At 41.9% G+C, this 26,351-nt stretch overlaps 2 protein-coding genes across 2 annotated transcripts; one reads left to right on the top strand and one right to left on the bottom strand.

Moving 5' to 3' along the window:
* The first annotated feature begins 18,869 nt into the window (after positions 1-18,869).
* LOC124700763 (protein DMP2-like) lies at positions 18,870-19,786 on the top strand. The gene has a single exon (XM_047232839.1). It carries the CDS (start codon positions 18,956-18,958, stop codon positions 19,535-19,537), a length of 582 nt encoding a protein of 193 aa, XP_047088795.1. The 5' UTR covers positions 18,870-18,955; the 3' UTR covers positions 19,538-19,786.
* Positions 19,787-23,340: 3,554 nt separating this feature from the next.
* LOC124700764 (hydrophobic protein LTI6A-like) lies at positions 23,341-23,676 on the bottom strand. Its single transcript, XM_047232840.1, has 2 exons — positions 23,590-23,676; positions 23,341-23,427 (listed from the first exon to the last, which is right to left on the bottom strand). Exons 1-2 carry the CDS (start codon positions 23,674-23,676, stop codon positions 23,341-23,343), a joined length of 174 nt encoding a protein of 57 aa, XP_047088796.1.
* Between the last annotated feature and the right edge of the window lie 2,675 nt (positions 23,677-26,351).

A 26,351-nucleotide genomic window follows, 5' to 3' on the forward strand; every position in this document is an offset into this window, starting at 1 on the left:
GCATTCAATATCCAAGACAACAAAATCAACGGGGACAAGGTTATTGTTAACGGTAATGCGAACATTATCAACTCTCCCCAAAGGTTTCTTTATAGCATTATCAACAAGATTAACATCCAAATAACAATTCTTCAATGGTGGCAAGTCAAGCATATTATAGATTTTCTTGGGCATAACGGAAATACTTGCACCAAGATCACATAAAGCATTACAATCAAAGTCATTGACCTTCATCTTAATGATGGGCTCCCAACCATCTTCTAACTTTCTAGGAATAGAAGTTTCAAGTTTTAGTTTCTCCTCTCTAGCTTTTATGAGAGCATTTGTAATATGTTTTGTGAAAGCCAAGTTTATAGCACTAGCATTGGGACTCTTAGCAAGTTTTTTTAAGAACTTTATAACTTCAGATATGTGGAAATCATCAAAATCCAAACCATTACAATCTAAAGCAATGGGATCATCATCCCCAATGTTGGAAAAAATTTCAGCAGTTTTATCACGAGCGGTTTAGCAGTATTAGCGAGTTTCGAGCAATTTTGCACGCTTTGCACTAGGAGTAGTAACATTGCCAACACCAATTATTTTACCATTGATAGTAGGAGGTGCAGCAACATGTGAATCATTAACATTACTAGTGGTGGTAATAGTCCAAACTTTAGCTACATTGTTCTCTTTAGCTAGTTTTTCATTTTCTTCTCTTTCCCACCTAGCATGCAATTCGGCCATCAATCTTATATTCTCATTAATTCTAACTTGGATGGCATTTGCTGTAGTAACAATTTTATTTTCAATATCCTCGGGTTTAGCAGCCATTTTATTAATTAAAGAAGATTGTGACGCAGACATGTATGAGATTCGGTTTTCAGCATTTGCAAGTTTAGTTTGCAACCCAGAAATCTCCATATTCAGATTTTCAAGTTGATTTCCTATTTTCTTCAACAAGGTAGATTGTTCATTCATAGTTTTAGTAAACAATTTATTTTGCTCATATTGTGATTGCATAAAGCTCTTGGTGGATCTTTCAATTTCTAACATCTTTTCCTCATTAGGTGAAACATATCTACCATAAGAGTTACCATTAGCAGGATATGGCCTAGAATTATTGTAATTGTTATTTTTAACGAAATTCACATCAACATGTTCTTTTTGAGCAACCAATGAAGCTAACGGAACATTATTAGGATCAACATTAGTCCTACCATTCACAAGCATAGACATAATAGCATCAATCTTATCACTCAAGGAAGAGGTTTCTTCGATAGAATTTACCTTCTTACCTTGTGGAGCTCTTTCCGTGTGCCATTCGGAGTAATTAATCATCATATTATCAAGAAGCTTTGTTGCTTCACCAAGAGTGATGGACATAAAGGTACCTCCAGCAGCTGAATCCAATAGGTTCCGCGAAGAAAAGTTCAGTCCTGCATAAAAGGTTTGGATGATCATCCAAGTAGTCAGTCCATGGGTTGGGCAATTTTTAACCAAAGATTTCATTCTTTCCCAAGCTTGTGCAACATGCTCATTATCCATTTGTTTAAAATTCATTATACTACTCCTCAAAGATATAATTTTAGCAGGGGGATAATATCTACCAATAAAAGCATCCTTGCATTTAGTCCATGAATCAATACTATTCTTAGGCAGAGATAGCAACCAATCTTTAGCTCTTCCTCTTAACGAGAAAGGAAACAATTTTAATTTTATAATGTCACCATCTACATCTTTATACTTTTGCATTTCACACAATTCAACAAAGTTATTGAGATGGGCAGCAGCATCATCGGAACTAACACTGAGAAAATTGCTCTCGCATAACGAGATTCGAGTAAAGCGGGTTTAATTTCAAAGAATTCTGCCTGTAGTAGCAGGTGGAGCAATAGGTGTGCATAAGAAATCATTATTATTTGTGGTTGTGAAGTCACACAACTTAGTATTTTCAGGAGTACCCATTTTAGCAGTAGTAAATAAAGCAAACTAGATAAAATAAATGCAAGTAACTAATTTTTTTTGTGTTTTTGATATAGAGTGCAAGACAGTAAATAAAGTAAAGCTAGCAACTAATTTTTTTTGTGTTTTGATATAAGTGCAGCAAACAAAGTAGTAAATAAAATAAAGCAAGACAAAAACAAAGTAAAGAGATTGGATTGTGGAGACTCCCCTTGCAGCGTGTCTTGATCTCCCGGCAACGGCGCCGGAAAATATGCTTGATACGCGTACAAGCACGCGTCCGTTGGGAACCCCAAGAGGAAGGTGTGATGCGTACAGCGGCAAGTTTTCCCTCGGAAAGAAACCAAGGTTTATCGAACCGGGAGGAGCCAAGAAGCACGTCGAAGGTTGATGGCGGCGGGATGTAGTGCGGCGCAACACCGGAGATTCCGGCGCCAACGTGGAACCTGCACAACACAACCAAAGTACTTTGCCCCAACGAAACGAGTGAGGTTGTCAATCTCACCGGCTTGCTGTAACAAAGGATTAGATGTATAGTGTGGATGATGATTGTTTGCAGAAAACAGATAGAACAAGTATTGCGATGAGATTGTATTCGATGTAAAAGAATGGACCGGGGTCCACGAGTTCACTAGAGGTGTCTCTCCCATAAGATAAATAGCATGTTGGGTGAACAAATTACAGTCGGGCAATTGACAAATAGAGAGGGCATGACAATGCACATACATGATATAATGAGTATTGTGAGATTTAATTGGGCATTACGACAAAGTACATAGACCGTTATCCAGCATGCATCTATGCCTAAAAAGTCCACCTTCAGGTTATCATCCGAACCCCTTCCAGTATTAAGTTGCAAACAACGAGACAATTGCATTAAGTATGGTGCGTAATGTAATCAATAACTACATCCTCGGACATAGCATCAATGTTTTATCCCTAGTGGCAACATCACATCCACAACCTTAGAACTTTCCGTCACTTGTCCCAGATTTAATGGAGGCATGAACCCACTATCGAGCATAAATACTCCCTCTTGGAGTTAAGAGCAAAAACTTGGCCAGAGCCTCTACTAATAACGGAGAGCATGCAAGATCATAAACAACACATAGGTAATAGTATTCTCTATCCATAACATAGTATTCTCTATCCATCGGATCCCGACAAACACAACATATAGAATTACAGATAGATGATCTTGATCATGTTAGGCAGCTCACAAGATCTGACAATGAAGCACATGAGGAGAAGACGACCATCTAGCTACTTGCTATGGACCCATAGTCCAGGGGTGAACTACTCACTCATCACTCCGGAGGCGACCATGGCGGTGAAGAGTCCTCCGGGAGATGATTCCCCTCTCCGGCGAGGGTGCGGAGGCGATCTCCAGAATCCCCCGAGATGGGATTGCCGGCGGCGGCGTCTCTGGAAGGTTTTCCGTATCGTGGCTCTCGGTACTGGGGGTTTCACGACGGAGGCTTTAAGTAGGCGGAAGGGCAACGCGGGGGGCTGATGTCTACGGGAGCTTCTATTCTTGTAGACAGTGTTGGGCCTCCAAGAGCAGAGGTTTGTAGAACAGCAGCAAGTTTCCCTTAAGTGGATCACCCAAGGTTTATCGAACTCAGGGAGGAAGAGGTCAAAGATATCCCTCTCATGCAACCCTGCAACCACAAAGCAAGAAGTCTCTTGTGTCCCCAACACACCTAATAGGTGCACTAGTTCGGCGAAGAGATAGTGAAATACGAGGTGGTATGAATAAATGCGAGCGAGTAGTAACGGCGCCGGAAAAGTGCTTGCTGGCGTGCGAGTTGATGGTAGTAATATTGCAGGAAGTAAAGATGCGGTAAAACAATAAACAAGCAGCGATAGCGATATTTAGGAACAAGGCCTAGGGATTAGACTTTCACTAGTGGACACTCTCAACTTTGATCACATAACAGAATAGATAGATGCATACTCTACACTCTTTTGTTGGATGATGAACACCATTGCGTAGGATTACACGAACCCTCAATGCCGGAGTTAACAAGCTCCACAATTCAATGTTCATATTTAAATAACCTTAGAGTGCATGAAAGATCAACACAACTAAACCAAGTACTAACACGGCATGCACACTTGTCACCTTCACACTATGTAGGAGGAATAGATCACATCAATACAATCATAGCAATAGTTAACTTCATAATCTACAAGAGATCATAATCATAGCCTACGCCAAGTACTAACACGGATGCACACACTGTCACCATTACACCGTGCAGGAGGACGTAAACTACTTTAATAACATCACTAGAGTAGCACATAGATAAATTGTGATACAAAACACATTGCAATCATAAAGAGATATAAATAAGCACTTCACTACGCCATTCATAACAGTGAATAAGTATTCGTGAAATATAGCCTAAGAGACCCACACGGTGCACACACTCGTCACCTTTACACACGTGGGACAAGGAGTCTCCGGAGATCACATAAGTAAAACTCACTTGACTAGCATAATGACATCTAGATTACAAGCATCATCATATGAATCTCAATCATGTAGGGCAGCTCATGAGATTATTGTATTGAAGCACATAGGAGAGAGATTAACCACATAGCTACCGGTACAACCCCGAGCCTCGATGGAGAACTACTCCCTCCTCATGGGAGACAGCAGCGTCGATGAAGATGGCGGTGGTATCGATGGAGGAGCCTTCCGGGGGCACTTTCCCGTCCCGGCGGCGTGCCGGAACAGAGACTCCTGTCCCCCGGATCTTGGCTTCGCGATGGCGGCGGCTCCGGAAGGTTTCTCGTACCGTGGCTTTTCCGTCTCGAGGTTTTAGGTCCGGGGGCTTTATATAGGCGAAGAGGCGGCGTCGGAAGGTCGAAGGGGCACCGACACTATAGGGGGCGCGGGCCCCCTTGGCCGCGCCGGCCTAGGGTTTGGTGGGCCTGTGCCCCTCTCTGCAGCGGTTCTCGTGTGTTCCGGATGCTTCCGGGCAAAATAGGAACACAGGCGTTGATTTCGTCCAATTCCGAGAATATTTCGTTACTAGGATTTCGAAACCAAAAACAGCGAAAAACGAGAGCCGGCCCTTCGGCATCTCGTCAATAGGTTAGTTCCGGAAAACGCATAAATATGACATAAAATGTGCATATAACATGCGAGATATCATCAATAATGTGGCATGGAACATAAGAAATTATCGATACGTCGGAGACGTATCAGCATCCCCAAGCTTAGTTCCTGCTCGTCCCGAGCGAGTAAACGATAACACGAGATAATTTCCGGAGTGACATGCCATCATAAACTTGATCATATTGTAAACATATGTAATGAATGCAGCGATCAAAACAATGGTAATGACATGAGTAAACAACTGAATCATAAAGCAATGACTTTTCATGAATAGCACTTTCAAGACAGGCATCAATAAGTCTTGCATAAGAGTTAACTCATAAAGCAATAATTTAAAGTAAAGACATTGAAGCAACACAATGGAAGATTAAGTTTCAGCGGTTGCTTTCATCTTGTAACATGTATATCTCATGGATAATTGTCAATGCAAAGCAATATAACAAATGCAATAAGCAAGTATGTAAGAATCAATGCACAGTTCACACAAGTGTTTGCTTCTTGAGGTGGAGAGAGATAGGTAAACTGACTCAACATAAAAGGTAAAAGAATGGTCCTTCAAAGAGGAAAGCATCGATTGCTATATTTGTGCTAGAGCTTTGGTTTTGAAAACATAAAGAGAGCATAAAAGTAAAATTTTGAGATTTGTTTGTTGTTCTCAACGAATGGTAGTGGGTACTCTAACTACCTTATCAACCAGACTTTCAAGAGCGGCTCCCATGAAGGACGTTATCTCTACCAGAAAGGTAAATCATCCCTCTTCTCTTTTGTTTACACATGTACTTTAGTTTCATTATTTATGGATGACACTCCTCCCAACCTTTTGCTTACACAAGCCATGGCTAACCGAATCCTCGGGTGCCTTCCAACAATCACATACCATGAAGGAGTGTCTATTTGCAAAATTAAGTTGCTTACTGATGAATCGAGCAAAACATGTGAAGAGAATTATTAATGCAAGTTAATTAATCGAGGCTGGGAACCCCATTGCCGGCTCTTTTTGCAAAATTATTGGATAAGCGGATGAAGCCACTAGTCCATTGTGAAAGTCACGTCGAAGTAAATGACAAGATCGAAAGATAAAACACCACATACTTCCTCATGAGCTATAAAACATTGACACAAATCGAGAGGTGATAAATTTTGAATTATTTAAAGGTAGCACTCAAGCAATTTACTTTGGAATGGCGGAGAAATACCATGGAGTAGGTAGGTATGGTGGACACAAATGGCATAGTGGTTGGCTCAAGGATTTTGGATGCATGAGAAGTATTCCCTCTCGATACAAGGTTTAGGCTAGCAAGGTTATTTGAAACAAACACAAGGATGAACCGGTGCAGCAAAACTCACATAAAAGACATATTGAAAACATTATAAGACTCTACACCGTCTTCCTTGTTGTTCAAAACTCAATACTAGAAATTATCTAGACTTTAGAGAGACCAAATATGCAAACCAAATTTAGCAAGCTCTAGGTGTTTCTTCATTAATAGGTGGAAAGTATATGATGCAAGAGCTTAAACATGAGCACAACAATTGCCAAGTATCACATTATCCAAGACATTTTATCAATTACTACATGTAGCATTTTCCGTTTCCAACCATATAAAAATGAACGAAGCAGTTTTAACCTTCGCCATGAACACTAAAAGATAAGGCGAAGAACACATGTGTTCATATGAACCAGCGGAGCGTGTCTCTCTCCCACACAAGCATGAATTTATTCAGAGAATGAAAATAACAAAACGAAAATAAAAGCACACGAGACGCTCCAAGTAAAGTACATAAGATGTGACCGAATAAAAATATAGTTTCAATAGAAGAAACTCGATAAGTTGATGAAGAAGGGGATGCCTTGGGCATCCCCAAGCTTAAACGCTTGAGTCTTCTTGAAATATGCAGGGGTGAACCACCGGGGCATCCCCAAGCTTAGAGCTTTCACTCTTCTTGATCATAGTATATCATCCTCCTCTCTTGACCCTTGAAAACTTTCTCCACACCAAACTTGAAACAAACTCATTAGAGGGTTAGTGCATAATCAAAAATTCACATGTTCAGAGGTGACACAATCATTCTTAACACTTCGGACATTGCTCAATGCTACTTGGAAGTCAATGGAACAAAGAAATCCATCCCACATAGCAAAAGAAGCAATGCGAAATAAAAGGCAGAATCTGTCAAAACAGAACAGTCCGTAAAGACGAATTTTAAAAGGGCACCAGACTTGCTCAAATGAAAATGCTCAAATTGAATGAAAGTTGCGTACATATATGAGGATCACTCACGTAAATTGGCATAATTTTCTGAGTTACCTACAGAATTAGGCCCAGATTCGTGACGACAAGAAATCTGTTTCTGCGCAGTAATCCAAATCTAGTATTGACTTTACTATCAAAGACTTTACTTGGCACAACAAATGCAATAAAATAAGATAAGGAGAGGTTGCTACAGTAGTAACAACTTCCAAGACACAAATACAAAATAAAAGTACTGTAGCAAAATAAACACATGGGTTATCTCCCAAGAAGTTCTTTATTTTTAGCCATTAAGATGGGCTCAGCAGTTTTAATGATGCACTCGCAAGAAATAGTAGTTGAAGCAAAAGAGAGCATCAAGAAGTAAATTCAAAAAAAAATTAAGTCTAACATGCTTCCTATGCATAGGAATCTTGTAAATAAACAAGTTCATGAAGAGCAAAGTGACAAGCATAGGAAGATAAAACAAGTGTAGCTTCAAAAATTTCAGCACATAGAGAGGCATTTTAGTAACATGAAAATTTCTACAACCATATTTTCCTCTCTCATAATAACTTTCAGTAGCATCATGAGCAAACTCAACAATATAACTATCACATAAAGCATTCTTATCATGAGTCTCATGCATAAAATTATTATTACTCCCAACATAAGCATAATCAATTTTATTAGTTGTAGTGGGAGCAAATTCAACAAAGTAGTTATCATTATTATTCTCATCATCAAATATAGGAGGCATATTGTAATCATAATAAAATTTATCCTCCATAACAGGCGGTACTAAAAGACTACTATCATTATAATCATCATAAATAGGAGGCAAAGTATCATCAAAGTAAATTTTCTCCTCAATGCTTGGGGGACTAAAAAGATCATGAAAACCAGCTTCCCCAAGCTTAGAACTTTCTATATCATTATCAACAATGGTGTTCAAAGCGTTCATACTAATATTACTACCAGCATGCAAATAAGATTTCATAGGTTTTTTAATTTTTGCATCAAACAATCCATGTTTTAAATCAGGAAATAGAATAAGAAGCTCATTCTTGTTCATTATGCCAAACTAATGTAAACAAGAAACAAAAAGATGCAATTGCAGGATCTAAAGGAAATAGCTTCGAGTACTTACAACGGCGAAAATAGCTTAGTAGCCGAGATCCGGAGTGTGAGTACCTTTTACCTTTCCTCCCCGGCAACGGCGCCAGAAAATAGCTTGATGTCTACGGGAGCTTCTATTCTTGTAGACAGGTGTTGGGCCTCCAAGAGCGAGAGGTTTGTAGAACAGCGAGCAAGTTTCCCTTAAGTGGATCACCCAAGGTTTATCGAACTCGGGGAGGAAGAGGTCAAAGATATCCCTCTCATGCAACCACCGCAACCACAAAGCAAGAAGTCTCTTGTGTCCCCAACACACCTAATAGGTGCACTAGTTCGGCGAAGAGATAGTGAAATACGGGTGGTATGAATAAATGCGAGCGAGTACTAACGGCGCCGGAAAAGTTCTTCGTTGGCGTGCGATTGATGGTAGTAATATTGCAGGAAGTAAAGATGCGGTAAAACGAGTAAACAAGCAGCGATAGCGATATTTAGGAACAAGGCCTAGGGATTAGACTTTCACTAGTGGACACTCTCAACTTTGATCACATAACAGAATAGATAGATGCATACTCTACACTCTTTTGTTGGATGATGAACACTATTGCGTAGGATTACACGAACCCTCAATGCCGGAGTTAACAAGCTCCACAATTCAATGTTCATATTTAAATAACCTTAGAGTGCATGAAAGATCAACACAACTAAACCAAGTACTAACACAGCATGCACACTGTCACCTTCACACTATGTAGGAGGAATAGATCACATCAATACAATCATAGCAATAGTTAACTTCATAATCTACAAGAGATCATAATCATAGCCTACGCCAAGTACTAACACGGATGCACACACTGTCACCATTACACCGTGCAGGAGGAATAAAACTACTTTAATAACATCACTAGAGTAGCACATAGAAAAATTGTGATACAAAACACATTGCAATCATAAAGAAATATAAATAAGCACTTCACTACGCCATTCATAACAGTGAATAAGTATTCTGTGAAATATAGCCTAAGAGACCCACACGGTGCACACACTGTCACCTTTACACACGTGGGACAAGGAGTCTCCGGAGATCACATAAGTAAAACTCACTTGACTAGCATAATGACATCTAGATTACAAGAATCATCATATGAATCTCAATCATGTAGGGCAGCTCATGAGATTATTGTATTGAAGCACATAGGAGAGAGATTAACCACATAGCTACGGTACGAGCCCCGAGCCTCGATGGAGAACTACTCCCTCCTCATGGGAGACAACGGCGTTGATGAAGATGGCGGTGGTATCGATGGAGGAGCCTTCCGGGGGCACTTCCCCGTCCCGGCGGCGTGCGCGGAACAGAGACTCCTGTCCCCCGGATCTTGGCTTCACGATGGCGGCGGCTCCGGAAGGTTTCTCGTACCGTGGCTTTTCCGTCTCGAGGTTTTAGGTCCGGGGGCTTTATATAGGCGAAGAGGCGGCGTCGGAAGGTCGAAGGGTGCCGACACTATAGGGGGCGCGGGCCCCCCTTGGCCGCGCCGGCCTAGGGTTTGGTGGGCCTGTGCCCCCTCTCCGGCGGTTCTCGTGTGTTCCGGATGCTTCCGGGCAAAATAGGAACACAGGCGTTGATTTCGTCCAATTCCGAGAATATTTCGTTAATAGGATTTCGAAACCAAAAACAGCAGAAAACGAGAAGCGGCCCTTCGGCATCTCGTCAATAGGTTAGTTCCGAAAACGCATAAATATGACATAAAATGTGCATATAACATGTAGATATCATCAATAATGTGGCATGGAACATAAGAAATTATCGATACGTCGGAGACGTATCGGGGGCCACACAAGGGCCCCACACACCGAGGTCGCGCGGCCAAGGGCCGGGCCGCGCCGCCCGTGGTGTCGGCGCCTCGTGGCCCCACTTCCTTTCCCCCTCGGTCTTCCGGAAGCTTCGTGCAAAAATAGGACCCTGGGTGTTGATTTCGTCCAATTCGAGAATATTTCCTTAATAGGATTTCGAAACCAAAAACAGCAGAAAACGACAACTGGCTCTTCGGCATCTCGTTAATAGGTTAGTGCCGGAAAATGCATAAATATGACATAAAGTATGCATAAAACATGTAGATATCATCAATAATGTGGCATGGAACATAAGAAATTATCGATACGTCGGAGACGTATCAATTGGCCGCCCACTCAGATTCCTTAAGCTCCCGAATAAATCCTGCCTTGCGGAGCCGATTAACTTCTTCGCCAATTGCTCTTCTCTTCGGTTCAGAAAATCGTCGCATTGATTGCTGCACTGGTTTGGCTGTCGGATCAACATTTAGGGCGTGCTCAGCGAGTTCCCTGGGGATACACGGCATGTCGGATGGTTCCCATGCAAATATCTCCCGGCGCTCACGGAGGAACTCGATGAGCGCGCTTTCCTATGCGTCGATGAGGTCAGCCGAAGTATTGACCGTCTTCTTCGGATCGGTAGGATGCACCTGCAGCTTCTTAGTTTCCTTTGCAGCATCAAACTCATCGGATCTTACGTTTCGATTGTCGGCTGGTGGTTGTGTGTGGTCTGTGACGGTATCGATCGCGTTGAGTTCTTCTTTGGCTCCAAACTTCGAAGCGATCTTCTGGAATTCCCTGTCGCATAATGAGGCACGGCCATGAATTTAGCAAACGTAGGTCTGCCGAGGATGGCGTGGTACTGAGATTCCCAGTCGACTACCTCGAACTCGATCTTTTCTTTCCTGAAATTACTGGGTGTGCCGAAGACTACGTCCAATGATGTTTTGCCTAGCGAGTAAGCGGGTCGAGTCGGTATAATACCGTGGAACCACGTGTCGATTCTCTTAGCATGTCGACTTGTTAAACCCATTGCTCTCATTGTGCTTGGCGAATAGCGAGGTTCAAGCCGCTTCCTCCATCCATGAATACTTTGCCCATACTTGTACCCTCCAATCCGTGCTTCAAGGATAAGGGCCGCGTGACCGGGCCTTGGAACAGCTTTCGGGTGATCCGCCCTGCTGAAGGTGATGCTTTGTTCGACCAGTCGATGAAATCCGGCGTATCGACCATGGCGACTTCCGCATATTTCACTTCTCGGGAGAACTTCTTGACTTCTCTCTTCGAAAAGCTGGTTTTATGGATCATGCTGATTTGTCCACGTAGTGCTGGGAATACTTCGGCTGGTGCATATTCATCTTTCTCCATTGGCTCGTATGGTTCTGGTACATACGGTTCTGGCGGATGGTCGTAGGACCTTGCCTTCTTCTCCATCATGTGAACTCTTGATATAGCTTTGGCTCTATGATCATCACAGAACTGTCGAATCTCTAGGAAGTGTCGGCAGTTCCTCAACAAGTGACTGGACTTTTCCCGACCATCCTTTGGATCGAAGTATGAGTGGAGGTAACATGGCGCCTCGAGTTGCTCTGTAGCCGAAAGATACGGAGAACGGGTGCGGCCCCTGATTGTCGATGTGTCGTGGCATCCTTGCTCGAACTGTCGAGGATGAACTGTTGTTCTACCTTCCTTCTCACGGTGTGAGCTTCTTTGTCTCTTTCTTTGTCCAGCCGTGGTGTCGAGATTCCCTTGGTCGTTCCCTTGTATGCTTCTGGGCAAATTTTTTAGGGTTGTCGTTGAAGGGACACCCTCCGGAGGTACGGCCTTTGAGTCGGACGCACTGACCCTAGGGAGGCGAAGGAAACCTCCGGAATCGATGACGAAGTGGACGCCACCGAAAACAGCCTCCGTGTCATGAGATGATGCCATAGGGTTTGGGTGAAGTACTTCGCGGCGCGGAACGAACTCGAAGGACCCGCAGCGGATCAGATCTGTTGACTCTGCTGGCGTTGGTGATTCAAGTAAGAACGCCGCGAACGTGACTGGTACTGCCGATGACTTGCCTTGTGCCGACAGGTTTCCCACAGACGGCGCCAATTGTCGAGGGTACTCCTCGCCAATGCCCTCCGATAGGGGCTTAGGGTTGATGGAATCCTGCAAGCTGACACGAGACATCGTTTCACGGACAAGCGGGGGAGCAATTTACCCAGGTTCGGGGCCCTCGATGAGGTAAAACCCTTACGTCCTGCCTATCTGTTCTTGATTATGATGATAATGGGTTACAATGGGGTGCCGAATAGTTCGGCTGAGATCTCGTCGAGATGGCTATTGCTCAGGTGACTTAGCTCTAAGCTTTTTCTGGCTAAGATTGCTAAGATTGATTGTGTCCCTCGGCAGCCCCTCTCCTGGCCTTTATATAGGAGGCTAGGTCTCAAGAGGTCTCACCGAGTACGACTAGGTTTACAGTAATTTTAGATCCGATCTTTTCTTGTTCGATCGCTTCCTTGTCTTGCCCGTCAAGGAACCTTCTGGTGCGCCGTCCTAGTGGCCCATCTCGCCTTCATGTGTCTTCATGGGCCTCCAATTAGTCAATACAGGATAGGGTAATGTGGGTTACCCGAAGGGTAGTGCCCACGTCAATGAGATTGGAGAGGAAGAACAATGGGGAAAGTCAACAAAAGACTCCAAGATCTAGATCCAAAGGGTTCCCCTCACTTAGAGGAGAAATTGATTGGTGGGGATTGTAGATCTAGATCTCCTCTCTCAAATCCTCAAGAATGCGCAAGAATCATGGGAGGAATCAAGAGGGGAAGCAAGTTCTTCAAATAGAAACAATGGAGGTGAAGAAGGGGAAGAACTAACTCAGCTCAAGGTGGAAGAAGCCTATTTATAGCTAAGGGGAAAAATAACCGTTGGGGGGAAAAAGACAGAAAAACTGCACAGGAAAAATCGGCCCAGCCGGCCCACAGGCCGGCTGACCAGATCAGGTGCTGAGGAGTCCGGCTGGGCGTCCGGTCGGGCCGGCCCATGAGCCGGGCGGGGCAGCGCGCCGCGCGAGCGGCAGATAAGTAGGCCGCGCGGGGGCGACGCTGGGAGCAGGCCGCGTGGGCGGCGCGGTGGTGAGCGGGCCAGGGAGAAATCCGGCTGGGCCGGGAGGCGTGCCGGGCAGGCCGGTCGTGGACCGGGCCTGCGGCCGGTCTTGGGCCAGAGGACACAGTTCATGGCCCGGCAGGCACCAGCGCCAGTCCCGGCGCGAACCGGGTGGGCCGGTGGCCGGTACGGTCAGGCCGACCGGTCGGCTGTCCCTCTTCTTTTTCGTTTTCCTTTTATTCTTTTCCCCTTTTTCCTTTTTCTTTAATAACGAATGCTCCCGAACTCCGAATTGGATGAAACCAGTTTTGTTTGAAAGATAACAACAAATGCTATCCTATAGAAAGTGAAAACACAAGAATATTTTAGTAGGAGATTTTGTCATGAATATAAAAGGGTAGAACCTTATATCATGAATAACTGGTAAAGTCTCCCAACCTTGAAAATGCCATAGAAGAGTCATACAAACTCCGTTTTCGATGAACTTGGGCTTGTTGTAAAGCTAGCAACAAGCTCAAGAACCTCATACAAAGAAAAACCAAGAACCAATAGGGATATGGAAAGTATGCAAAGGATTGAGCTCCCTAAGACGATGTGATCAAGTTACCCAACCGAAGGCCCCTCTTAATAGTGCGGCTATCTATCCTATAATCCGGTCTCCCATCAACCACCTTGAGACCGATAAAAGGAAAACCTATCAAGGCCATACCTTTGCCTTGCGCATCCCACTTGATCTTGATGATAGCTCTTCAAGCTCCACTCAAGCCGGAATGCCTCACTTGATCATCGTTGCTTCGTGAAGACTCACAAATGCTCCCCCATACACCATGATGGGGAAGCTCCATTGATGCACATCTTCACATGTCCATTATCACCAAATGGACGGCAAGCTTCAAGCATGTGATCCACTTGAGATGCTCATCTTGAACTTGCCCAACTCAACCTTGTATCTTCTCATACTCTATCATAATATCTTGAGGTGTATAAAGAATTTTTCACTTGGAATCAAGCTCTCAAGATCTTGATCATTCATTGCTTATCACATAAGATAGAGGATGGCTAATATTGAGTTCCACATAAGAACTCCATCTTCGTTTCTTCTTCTTGATCATATCACATATATATCTTCAAATCGATGATCTTGATGCCAATACACAAGGTGTATCTTTATCTTCATGGCATCCATACTTGAATCCAACACATGGAATACAATTAGTACCTATGGAATATTCCTTCATATAAACTCAATGAAAACATTAGTCCATAGGGGTTGTCATTAATTACCAAAACCACACATAGGGGCAATATACCCTTACAAGGTTCATGGCTCTAGTTTTCTGAAAGTGTGACAATAACTTCTAAGATTGTAGATGTGTTGTTGCTACTAGGGAAAAAACATCAATGTTTTATCCGAGGGTAATTCTATTGTTTACTTTACACACATTGCTTAATGTGATAATCTGTTGCTTGCAACTTAATACTGGAAGGGGTTCAGACAATAACCGAAAGGTGGATTATTAGTCATAGACGTACTTGGATTACTGTCTATGTATTATGTTGTAATGCCCAAACGAATCTCATAGTAATCATCTTGTCATGTATGGTCGATATTCTGTCAATTGCTCAACTGTAATTTGTTCACCCAACATGTTATTTATCTTTATGGAGAGACACCTCTAGTGAACTGTGGACCCCGATCTTTTCCTTTACACTGATAAATTCAACCACGACAATCCTGCTCTGTTTACTTACTGTAAGCTATGTTCTCTTTAATTAATGCAAATATCTCCTTCCACTCGATACTTCTAATCCTTTGTGTTCAGCGAAACCGGTGAGATTGACAACCTCACTGTAAGTCGGGGCAAAGTATTTTGGTTGTGTTGTGTGCAGGTTCCCCGTTGTGGCTGACGCCGGTAGTGCTCCCTGCCAATAGTCAGCCAGCAACACCTTCAGAAGTCACGCATTTCTCCTACTGGTCGATTAAACCTTGGTTTCTTACTGAGGGAAAACTTGTTGCTGTGCTCATCACATCTTCCTCTTGGGTTCCCCAACGGTGTACAACTGCACGCCAGCAATTGCATATCTCAAAACCTTGTTTTATACTCTCTTTATCTTTTTGTTTTGTTGGAGTACTAGCACATATATTGCCTACTTACTTTATTGTGTTCAAGAGTCAAGAGTATCAAAAGAATCAAAAGAGAGGACAAAGTGTCTTCCAAACAATCTCTATAGGATTTTTAAAAGCATGCTTTATGATTCATAATACCTATGATTTATTTTCTTACAATTCTATTTACTACCCGCTCCGTTCCTAATTATAAGCCATATAGTTTCTAGCACAGAAATTAAAGAATAAAAATTTCGGAAAATTTACACCATGTTTGGATGGGATTAACCCTAGGCAATTAACATTTGCTAATAGAAAACTTTGCACATGATAAGAAAACATAATCAAATTTCTAAAACTATTGTACATATAATTAGCGCAATGCAATACACCTTATATTCTAGACTTTTTCTCAAAAAACTATATAGCTTATATCTAGGAACGAAGGGAGTATATGCATGCATTGTAGAATGTAAGAGTTATCACTTTATGAGTTCATCCTACTTACTTTTATTCTTACTTGACTGAACCTTGTGAGACTTTGCATGATTACATAGAAGCAATATAATAAATTCCAAAGTTCATGATAGTTTTATCACCTTTATGCTCGAGGTCGAGCATAAGTTAGGCTTGGGGATGTTGATGCATGTAAAATGCATACATGAACTTTATCCTTTATTAAAATGAATTCCCAAATATTTGGAACATATATGATGATAATACCATGTTTTAGATTAATTTATGTGGATTTACCAATGGTCCCCTTTATTTGGGTTATAATTCTGCTGAACAGGAAAACCTATACGGAGTCAAATTGAGCTAAATTTTGGGGACGTTATTTTTTCATCAGAAGAAGCAAGATGGGCTTTTGGGGCAGACCTAGAGAGGCATGAGGGCCAAAAGAGGCCTGGTGACGCGCCCACCTTGCTAGGGCGCGCCAACTCCCCTCTTTCGGCCGATCGTCCAATTCACTTGATTCTTTCGCTATATATATGACCTCCGACGGTTATCTGGAGGAGAGCGCCGCAAAAACACAGAAACACAAAAACGAAGGCTGCATCAGAGAAGATTGGAGGAGGAAACTCCACCGAGCCATATAAGCTGGTCAAGGGGTAGTAGTCCACCTCTGGACTACTGGTTTGTGGCATTAGCTTGATCTATTTCTTTCATGTTCTTCATAGTTCTTAGTGCCATATAAGCTATGAAACATGATTATGGTCATATATGTAAGACCTATGTGGTGGATCTTTATTCTATGATACGATGTTATGAGATTTGACTCTACTTTGTGTAAGATGTATTGACAGATGCATATTATGTATCATGTTCTTAAGTATTGGTTCTAATCCAACTTGTATGCAAGAACGTGTGTGGGGTGATGTGTGTGTGTTAGATGGAATAACATGGTTTTAGTGATTGGATAGAGACAATAAATTCATGATCTATTATGGCTTTGCTTTTTCTTTTGCTATCTCACTAGGGATAAAGTGAATGCATGTGCTATGTTCGTCACGTGACATAAGTGATGATCTTGTTTGTTCAAGGTAGAATATTTGATATTCAAATATTATGTCAAAATACTTATGCTATACTCTGTTAATTCTTAATACAAGATTGAAGTTTTTCCTATCTTGTGGAGTATAAGAGAGATGTGTTGCATCATCTCTATGTTAGGACATGATGCCCATATGAATGCTATCTTACACATGTTGAGTTATATTTTTTATATCTCATTGATGAATTGTTATTGTCCACTACAACTTAAAAGAGAGAATAGTCAAGTGAACCCATGAATCCCGATCCAATTTTAATCATAAGAAATACCTTTCCATTGCATCTATCTTACTTTTTATTTGCATCACTATTTTAATCTGAAAATAGAAAAATACTTATCTATCTTATTTGCACTCAAAACTCCAAAACAAACAAACCTTTACCGCTTTTACTTAGTTTACTTAACTTGTTTAGTTTACTTTACTCTAGTTACTACTTTATTTTACTTTTACTTACACGAAACCTTGTGCTTGAAAACCACACGGTGGAGTTGGGGACACAAGGCTTTATTTTATTTTTCAGAATTGCTAGAAGAAGAGAGGGAGAGATAACTCTTTACTCCATTCCTCAAGAGTTCGATATAACCCTTGAGTCATCCTTGTGGGGAAAATATTATGCTGACATAATACTCTGCACTTGGAGTCCCAACGTCATCACCGAGCAGCTGAACACAGTTATCAAGTCCACATAAAGCTGCATCCTTTCATAAAAAAATAGGGCCAAGGTTTGTTTGGTGTACATTCCTTTATCCCGTCTATTTTTTCTTCTCCAAAATATATGATATCTTGTTCTCATATGTACCATGTACAAAATTTAGGGCCCATTTGATCTAAAGGATTTGAAAAGCATATGAATATAAAAAACACATGAATAGTTTCTCATGACATATGAAATCCTACATGAATAGAAATACATAAATTGGTTGCAGACGCCGTTTGGTTGCACCACAGGAAAAACGCGGGAAATTTCAGTACATATTATAGTTGTCATAGACACATAGAATTTTTTTCAAGAGGTATAACCTGTTGCTAGGATTCCTATGGGATTGTAGTAGAAGAAAGCAATGCTTAAGAATTTTGAAGGATCCAATCATTTGAATCAAATGACAACTATAGGAAAAAAAACCCTATGGGTAAGAACCCTACAAATTTCTTTTGGAATTTCTATATGAACCAAACAGGCCCAAGGTGTTGACCTTGGTTCAAAACATCAGAATCATTGATTTCTGCTTTCTCTAACTGCAGTTACAGGGTTTTTCTTTGTATAAGCAATCATAACTACAAATAATTTATTTTATCATTTTGGCTAATTAGTTTTGGAGGTGCATTTACATAATGGAATAACGAAATTAGACCATATATCCCGCAGCAGTGCCGGGGTACCATCTAGTTAATTAAGTAAGCTTAACCTACAAAAAAGCAACTCCAATCTTCCAAGATAATGCCGACCAAAGGACAAAGTCCAGCCCGTGCACGCCCATGCCGATTTCCCTGCATATCTTCCAAACAAAGCAAGGAAAATATAATCTTGTCCACCCCCTTGAGTTCTCAGCTTCGCATGGCAAGCAAGTCCAGCGAGCACGCTGCCGATGCGAAGCATGCATATCTCTGCCTTAAAGCATGCAAAAATGCCATCGATCAATATCAACACATACTATCATCCAGGAGTGCAAGCAAGCCAATGCCACAAAAGAAATCCTTCCAAGCAACCTTTTCAATTACTCGATCGGTCCGGTCGGGCGTCATCTAATATCCACGAGGGACCTTCCACAAGATTACCATGCGGCAAGCAATCAAGCAATGAACACGCACGACGTCCCTATAAATCCTCAGAGACCCCATTCCACTCACACCACGAGTAGCTGCCAAGGCAAGAAGTACAACCAAGCTAGCCAGCTAGTAGCACGAATCGAAGATAGGGAGCGGCGGCGACGACACGACGAGGCGGCCACTAGTAATGGCGGCACCGGCGCCGAGGAACGTGAGCGTGGCGGAGCGGGCGCTGCGCGGGGTGGCGGACCTGATCAAGCTTCTGCCGAGCGGCACGGTGTTCATGTTCCAGTTCCTCAGCCCGCTCGTCACCAACAACGGCCACTGCGCCGCCTACAACAAGGTCCTCAGCGGCGCGCTCGTGGCGCTCTGCGGCGGCTTCTGCGCCTTCTCCTCCTTCACCGACAGCTACGTTGGCTCCGACGGCAGGGTCTACTACGGCGTCGTCACGCGCCGCGGGATGCGCACCTTCTCCGTCGACCCGGACGCATCCAACGGAAGGGACCTGTCCGGGTACCGCCTCCGCGCCGGCGACTTCGTGCACGCGGCGCTGTCGCTCTTGGTCTTCGCCACCCTCGCGCTGCTGGACAGGGACACGGTCTCGTGCCTATACCCGGCCATGGAGGCCAGCGAGAGGACCATCATGGCCGTCATGCCGCCCGTCGTCGGCGGCGTCGCCAGCTACGCCTTCATGATGTTCCCTAACAACCGCCACGGCATCGGCTACCAGCCCACGCGCGCAACCGAGGACTTCGAGCACAAGCACTAGCTCTGATTCATGGCGTCGCATCAATCGATTATTACGTCCATCTTTCTGCAGTGTGAGAGTGTGGGTAGTTTGGAGTTTGGTCAATTAATTGGATACGAAGACTCGAGTCAAAGTGTGGAGTCGTGCGTCTCCTTTCTGTTTGAGTGACGTGTCACCTTGTCCTGCTTATTTAATCTGTCCAAGTTTGCCTGCCATGTGTGTGTCAAAACTCGAAAGGAGTCCATTCTATTGTCATGAGTAGCATATGTAATTCGGAAATTTATTTGGAGAATACCTTGGATCCTGCTAAACAAAAGGGGTAATTTTCGCGCAATATTCATCTCTGAATTCGTTCGAAAACATCTACTATATCAGAGTTGAAGTGAACCAATGATAAGGATACTCGATTTGGAACGTGACACCTGGATATGGTATGTCATAGCTGATATAAAAGCGACAACCAATAATGAAGAATAAAAAAAAAAATCGCAACGGGAGACACAAGGTTTTAACGTGAAAATCCTTTTAATACGAAGGGAGAAAAATCACGAACGCCAACCAACAAAATTTCACTATATTGAAAGTGTTTACAACGACGTAGGTTATCTTATAATCTGATAAAGCCTAGCCGGCGGCTTACAAGAGGTATATATAGGCGGTGATGATAATATAGCGAACTCCACATTGAGACAAAATTCTTTTTGTAGTATGCATTTCAACAATCTCCAGAACAACAAAGAAAACACTTTCTGGCACCAACAATCACTTGGGCTAAACAGTTATTAACTATCAAAAAACAAGTTAATGCAAAAAATCACCTCCAGCGACGGGCCTCGCTTCGCTCCATCGTTAGCCTTCTAATTTGGAGCACAATATAACAATAGCATTTGAATATAGATTCTCCAGTAACTTATTAGGATTATTCGGTGGTTTGACTAGCTTATCATTTTGACCAACTTAATATTAGGTATTCCTTCCTAGTTTATAGTGCTTACGCGTATCTCTATGTTCTTAATTTGGGCAACATAATATTAATTATACAATATAAAATTATATCATTAGAAAGTAGAGCATTTAAGATTTACGATTCAGAAATACGTGCAAACCCTATGAACCGAGATGAAGGTAGCCAAACCTTATGAACCAAGATGGAGGTAGCATATATTACTAAAAGTATTAGTCATTAGAAACTTTAAATGTTTTACTTTTCTATATTTTTTTGCGCTATAAATTTATATTACATAGGATCGTATTTCTAGATAGCCAATTTGACTTACTATACCATCGTAACATGCCAACGACACCGAGGTGCACCCTATGTGGTGCTCCTGACTCTTGGAGACATTCGTTGCTCGACTGTGCAATGGTTAAAAGTGTTTGGGCTTTGGATGATGAAAGAGCTAGTGGAACATCTTTTCGAATCATCTGTAGTTCTGTACCCTCGGCCAAGCATTGGATCTTTGTGCTGATTGAATCGCTGACCCATGAAGTTTTTGTCAAAGGTTCTTGTGACACTGGGCAATCTGGACGGCTCACAGAAAAGTGATACATGAGCACATTTTTCAGAGTCCGCTGTCCACAAATCTATTCATTTTAGAAGCTATCTCGCGGATCTGAACACGATTGAGCAACCGCAGCGGTCAGCTGGTTCGAACTCCGAAGCCTCCTAGCAGAAGGATCGGTACGTGGCTTTGCCCTCCTACTGATTTGTGCAAACTAATGGTCGATGGTGCATTTTCTAGGACTGGGAACAGAGGTGCTATGGGTATAGTCTGTCGAAACCGTGAGGGTCTGTACATGGGATGGGCGTGTGTTTTCCCGGGTGTTACCGATCCTGTCGTTTTGGAAACAATGGCCTGCAGACAAGCCCTATCTCTAGCTGCTGATCTCAATGTGAGAAATATCAGCATAAGTTCAGACTGCAAAAACATCCTACATGATATAGCTGAAAACTAGGGAGGCACTAATGCAGCAATTGTGCGAGAGATCAATGAGTTTTGCTGGGAGCTTTGCATCTGTTCGGTTTATTCAGGAAGGAAGAGAGCACACTGTAGAGGCTCATAATTTAGCTAAGGCTTCTACTTCTCTAGAACCGGGGCGCCATCTGTGGCTGCCATATCCCTCGAGTTTTGTACCGATTCCTGTATCTATTTCGAACATTATTGATCAATAAAATGGGAGCGGTTTATCTCAAAAAGGAAAAAAAAAAACCCTAGTGGAGCCCCATGTAGTGCTGTACGGCGGTGGTCTGACCTTTGCTATGGTACACCCTTTTCAATCTTTTGAGTATGTTTTAGAGATTTGTTTTTGTGGGTGAGTATGTTTTAGAGATATATAGACTATAGTTGTAATATTGTTGTGATGTATATTTCTCCAGTGTTCTGTAGTTCCTCCATCACAAAATATAAGATTACCATTTATTTTGTGGTAGAACTTTGACTAACAATTTGCCCAATAAAATATGAGATACGATTGGATTCGTATTTGAAATATGTTTCCAACAATATATATTTTGGTGTCATATGACTTATACTTTATTTGTTAAATTATTGATCAAAGTTTTAGCTCGGAAAAACAGAGGGAGTATTTTTTTTCGAACCATGCTGACAAATTGTATACCCATATGTATTTACGACCAGTAAAACAGACACTGCCAATCTAATATGCAGGTTACAGAAATTGGATTATCTATTAATCTATACTACACATGGTCCCATTACACGCTGCTCGAAAGAAACGGCATGTCACTGATTTTTACTAATTTGAGCTGCATCTGCTATAGTGACTTTGCTTGTAGTTTCAGGCTGCGCCAGCTCGTGAGATACGCTTCTACTCAACGCGCTCTCCCATCTCTCTCTCGTCCTGTGGCAGAAGTGATCGATCGGCCTACTTATATGAATATGGGGCGGTTGCCGGTGGTGAAGATTGAATTGGTGGTGATTGATAGGGACACAAGCAAATCCCGGGGAAATGACGCATGTGGCAGTGTGGCACTCAAGAGGGAAAGGACAATCGTCGAAGCAAATGTTGATGCAGAAGAAAGCGATAAGAGTGAGGGTGAGAAGAAGAAAATGAAGGACAAGGGTGAACCGGCATCTGCTGATGCAGACTAACAAAGGAGAAGATTGAATCGTCTGATGGAGACAAAGGCTGGGTGGAAGCCAAAAGAAGGAGGATAGCAGTATGTCCGTGTTGATTCTGGAAGTGAACCAACTGCAGATGGCGGTGAATTTGACAAAAGCTAGATGAAATAGAAGGAAATGAACAACCAAGATGCAGATGAGAAGAGATGCAAAGGTCAGAGAGTGTGTTTCAGCCGGAATGCTAACTTCCTAGTTTGCAGATGGCAAAGATGCAAAAGGGGCTATTATCATCCCGTACGAATTGTTACACGTTTTTCTGTTTTGAACTGGAAATGGATATTAACTAGTCTACTATCCATCTCACAATAGTCGTGGAACTGCAAGTGCAAATTTGATAAAGATAAGACACCCACATGTCGAGAAGACAATCTTTTTTTTTTTTGAACTGGAGAAGACAATCTGTTCATATGCGCTGCATGTTTTTTGGTACAATTACAGGTTCGCCTGGGATTTTCTACTGTCTGGCTATTCCAGACAGGAATAACTAATCCTCTCCAAGAACAAAAATAAAAAATATAGCCTAAAACTGCGGGGAACAACTCCTTCAATTGTTGCAATTTCAACTGCTCTCTTCCTTAGGATTTCGAAGAACTGGTCTTGCCTATGTGGAACCCTTTCATTCTCCCGCTGGGCTTCGAATTGGAGAATCTAGTGCATGAATTATCGACGTGTGGAGACTCTTTACTCTTTCAATATCACGTAGACGGCGTATATGATTCCTGGCAGGTATCCGAAAAATGACAGCAGGAGACAGATCCAGAACTCAAGCTGGGGCAGAAACAACACAAATAACGGATCAGATCAGATCAACCATGCGGAATGGTACATATATATTTCCAATGTCTGAATGCGCAAATGTATGGATGGTAATGGTAAAGATCTAGCGTCACAACGACGACCCTGCGACGATGTGGAGGCGCGCGTACGTACCTCGCAGCCGTACTTGATGAAGACGCCGAGGGGAGGGAGGATGATGGCGAGGATGATGTCGATAATGGTCGCCGTGCTATCCGACATTGGCGGCCGGGCCCCCGCGTTCTCCGACATTGTTCGTGTCCGGACCTGTGCTGCGAGCGACGGGGATCGATCGCTCACCGGCGAGTCCGGGGTTTCTTATGATTGTGTGGACGTGGGAAGAAGCCGCCGGGATGCAATGCATACACGAACGTACGGGGAATAGCGCCTTGGCTTCACCAGAACGGGGACGCATGAAGAACCAAAATAAGGCTGTAATCTGCACGGGTGGCTTTTGTTACTTCGAAATAGAGGAGTAGTTCCTCACCAAAAAAACTAAATAAATAAAGAAGGAGACAAGGAAACTGCAAGATCGCCAAACAATAACTAACCCATCTCCGGACCGTGGCTATATACTGTACACCGGCAAACATATGCTCCAGCCGATCTCGAAAAGGAATGCCTGTAAACTTTGACAAGGTTTACATAAAAAGAAGTCAAATAATACTTCCTCCGTCCTTAAAATAATGTGACGGATTTTTCTAAATTCGAATGTATCTATACACTAAAGAATGTCTACATACGTCCAAATTTAGACAAACTTACGACATTCTTTTATGTACAGAGGTAGTACTATATAAAGATATCATGTGAAAATGTATCATGATGTCTCTAATGACATTGATTTGGTATTTCAGATATTGAGAATTTTTTCTATAAATTTAGTCAAAGTCATATTGTTTGACTTTGTAAAAAAACTATATAGGCCTTCTTTTCAAAAATAGAGGTAGTAAACATGCAATACATGTTTTGTCTAGTATATAACTAAGTGTATACAATATCACTAAACTTGAAACTCTTCAACATATCTGTATTCGTGAGCTTAGCACTTTTTTCTGGCAACCACAACATCTAACAACAATTTGAAACTTAGTGGAACTTACATTTATCAGAACCAATAAACGTGGATGACAATTGGATTAGATACAATTTATCAATTGATTTTCATAACTAGATTACAAGACAATTATTATTATATTTGTCGACCCATATAGATGGCTTAATTGTTACAATAAAAAGTTTTCACTTCCATGTACATTTACTTATTCCGTTATCAAAGATTTTTAACTAATTTATTTATAGTATGAACTGAAGAAACTTTCATGTTCTAAACACTTTTCCCTATGTTTTGTTGTCCCTCTCCGCCAATGGGTTTCACTACAAAGACCCTACGACCCATAGTACTCATCACGATATATTCACTACAACAACTCATAATAAATTTGGTAAAACAACTCAGTACACTTGTTGAAATATACCAAGACACCAACCATAACAAGTTAATGAACTAATTGTAATAATTCGATATGATTACATCAACATGCATGGCTTGTACTTCTTGCAGTGGTGTTGGTCTAAGATGGCGAACCCAAGTCACATGAAGGGTGGTGATTACTTGATATAATTGTTGTCGTAGTGGTGAACCATTTGCTTATGTGCTTATCGAGAGTGTCCCATCCTAATAAGGTTTTGTTTTGTTTCATTGTATCAAAGTGAATGGTGCTATCAACCATTAATTTCAAACTATGATGGGTCTTCGACATGATGATCATGTCTATGGTATTGTTCAATATTGTTGCTCACATGCCAGCCATTCTCATTGAGCGAGCTAAGGAAGATGGTGGTACACTTACATACGGTTTAGTATGATGCATTGTGTATCTCTACCTCATTTCGGGCAGTAATTTGTTCATGGTATTGGTGAATAGTTTGATTTGTTGGAGATGCGTACATATATGTTATCTTTCCTGAAACTCTTTTGTGCTAATGTATAAGTTCACACATACTTTAGAGGAATACATAAGAGTTCCACTATGCCATGTTGACTTGAGGAGGGAATGCGGTAGTAACAAAACCAAGGCCCAACTCTTTGATGAGTATCAAAGCAATATTAGGGGACCTTGAGTCTTCATGAATAGGCTGGACATATGTGTCTTAATATCTCTGGCTTTCTCATGTATGTGGCCTTTATATGATGCTGGGAGTATAATTTATCATGTATATAGGGAGTGGCGTTTTGGCACCCGGGAGCATATGCTCCCGGTTTTTAAACTTCGTTTTAAATGCTTTTTAAAAATGTTTAAAAATTTGAACACAAAATTTAGTGGATACATCTTGAAATTCTACACGTTCAAAAATGGGTTTCACAGAAAACCGACATTTTTAGTGCCATCCGTAAAAAAGACAAATTTTTGTGTAAAAAAAGGTTGTGTACGAGACGTTTTATTTTTCTTTTTTACACAAGTCACAAAAAATGTCGGTTTTTCGCAAGACTTGATGTGCGCACGTAAAATGTTGATACGTAAGCGAGAAATTTTTTGTTTGATTTTTTTGGACATTTCAAAATGTTTTTCCGGTGGCAGGAGCATATGCTCCCATGTGCCAAATTGAATTTCCGATGTATATGGCTGCACCTAATTAACTAGCTTTATCTTATAGCTAATGCAGAGGTTAGGATTTTCCTTAATATTTTTTGATTGCTCATGTATGTGGAATGGAGATATAATCACCAAGTTCATTGTTTTTAAGGCCTTGTCTTCCTAGGTATGTTGTTTTGACACCAAGTATAGGTAGATTATGAGGTGCACTTACCATGTGCACAACTTTTGGGACTCCGTCGTTTAACATTTTTTGCGCTTCACTTAAGAAAACTGAGTCGTACAAAATATTCAACTGCC

This window comes from Lolium rigidum, chromosome 3, assembly GCF_022539505.1.
Source record: "Lolium rigidum isolate FL_2022 chromosome 3, APGP_CSIRO_Lrig_0.1, whole genome shotgun sequence".
In the NCBI taxonomy this organism is placed as follows: domain Eukaryota; kingdom Viridiplantae; phylum Streptophyta; class Magnoliopsida; order Poales; family Poaceae; genus Lolium; species Lolium rigidum.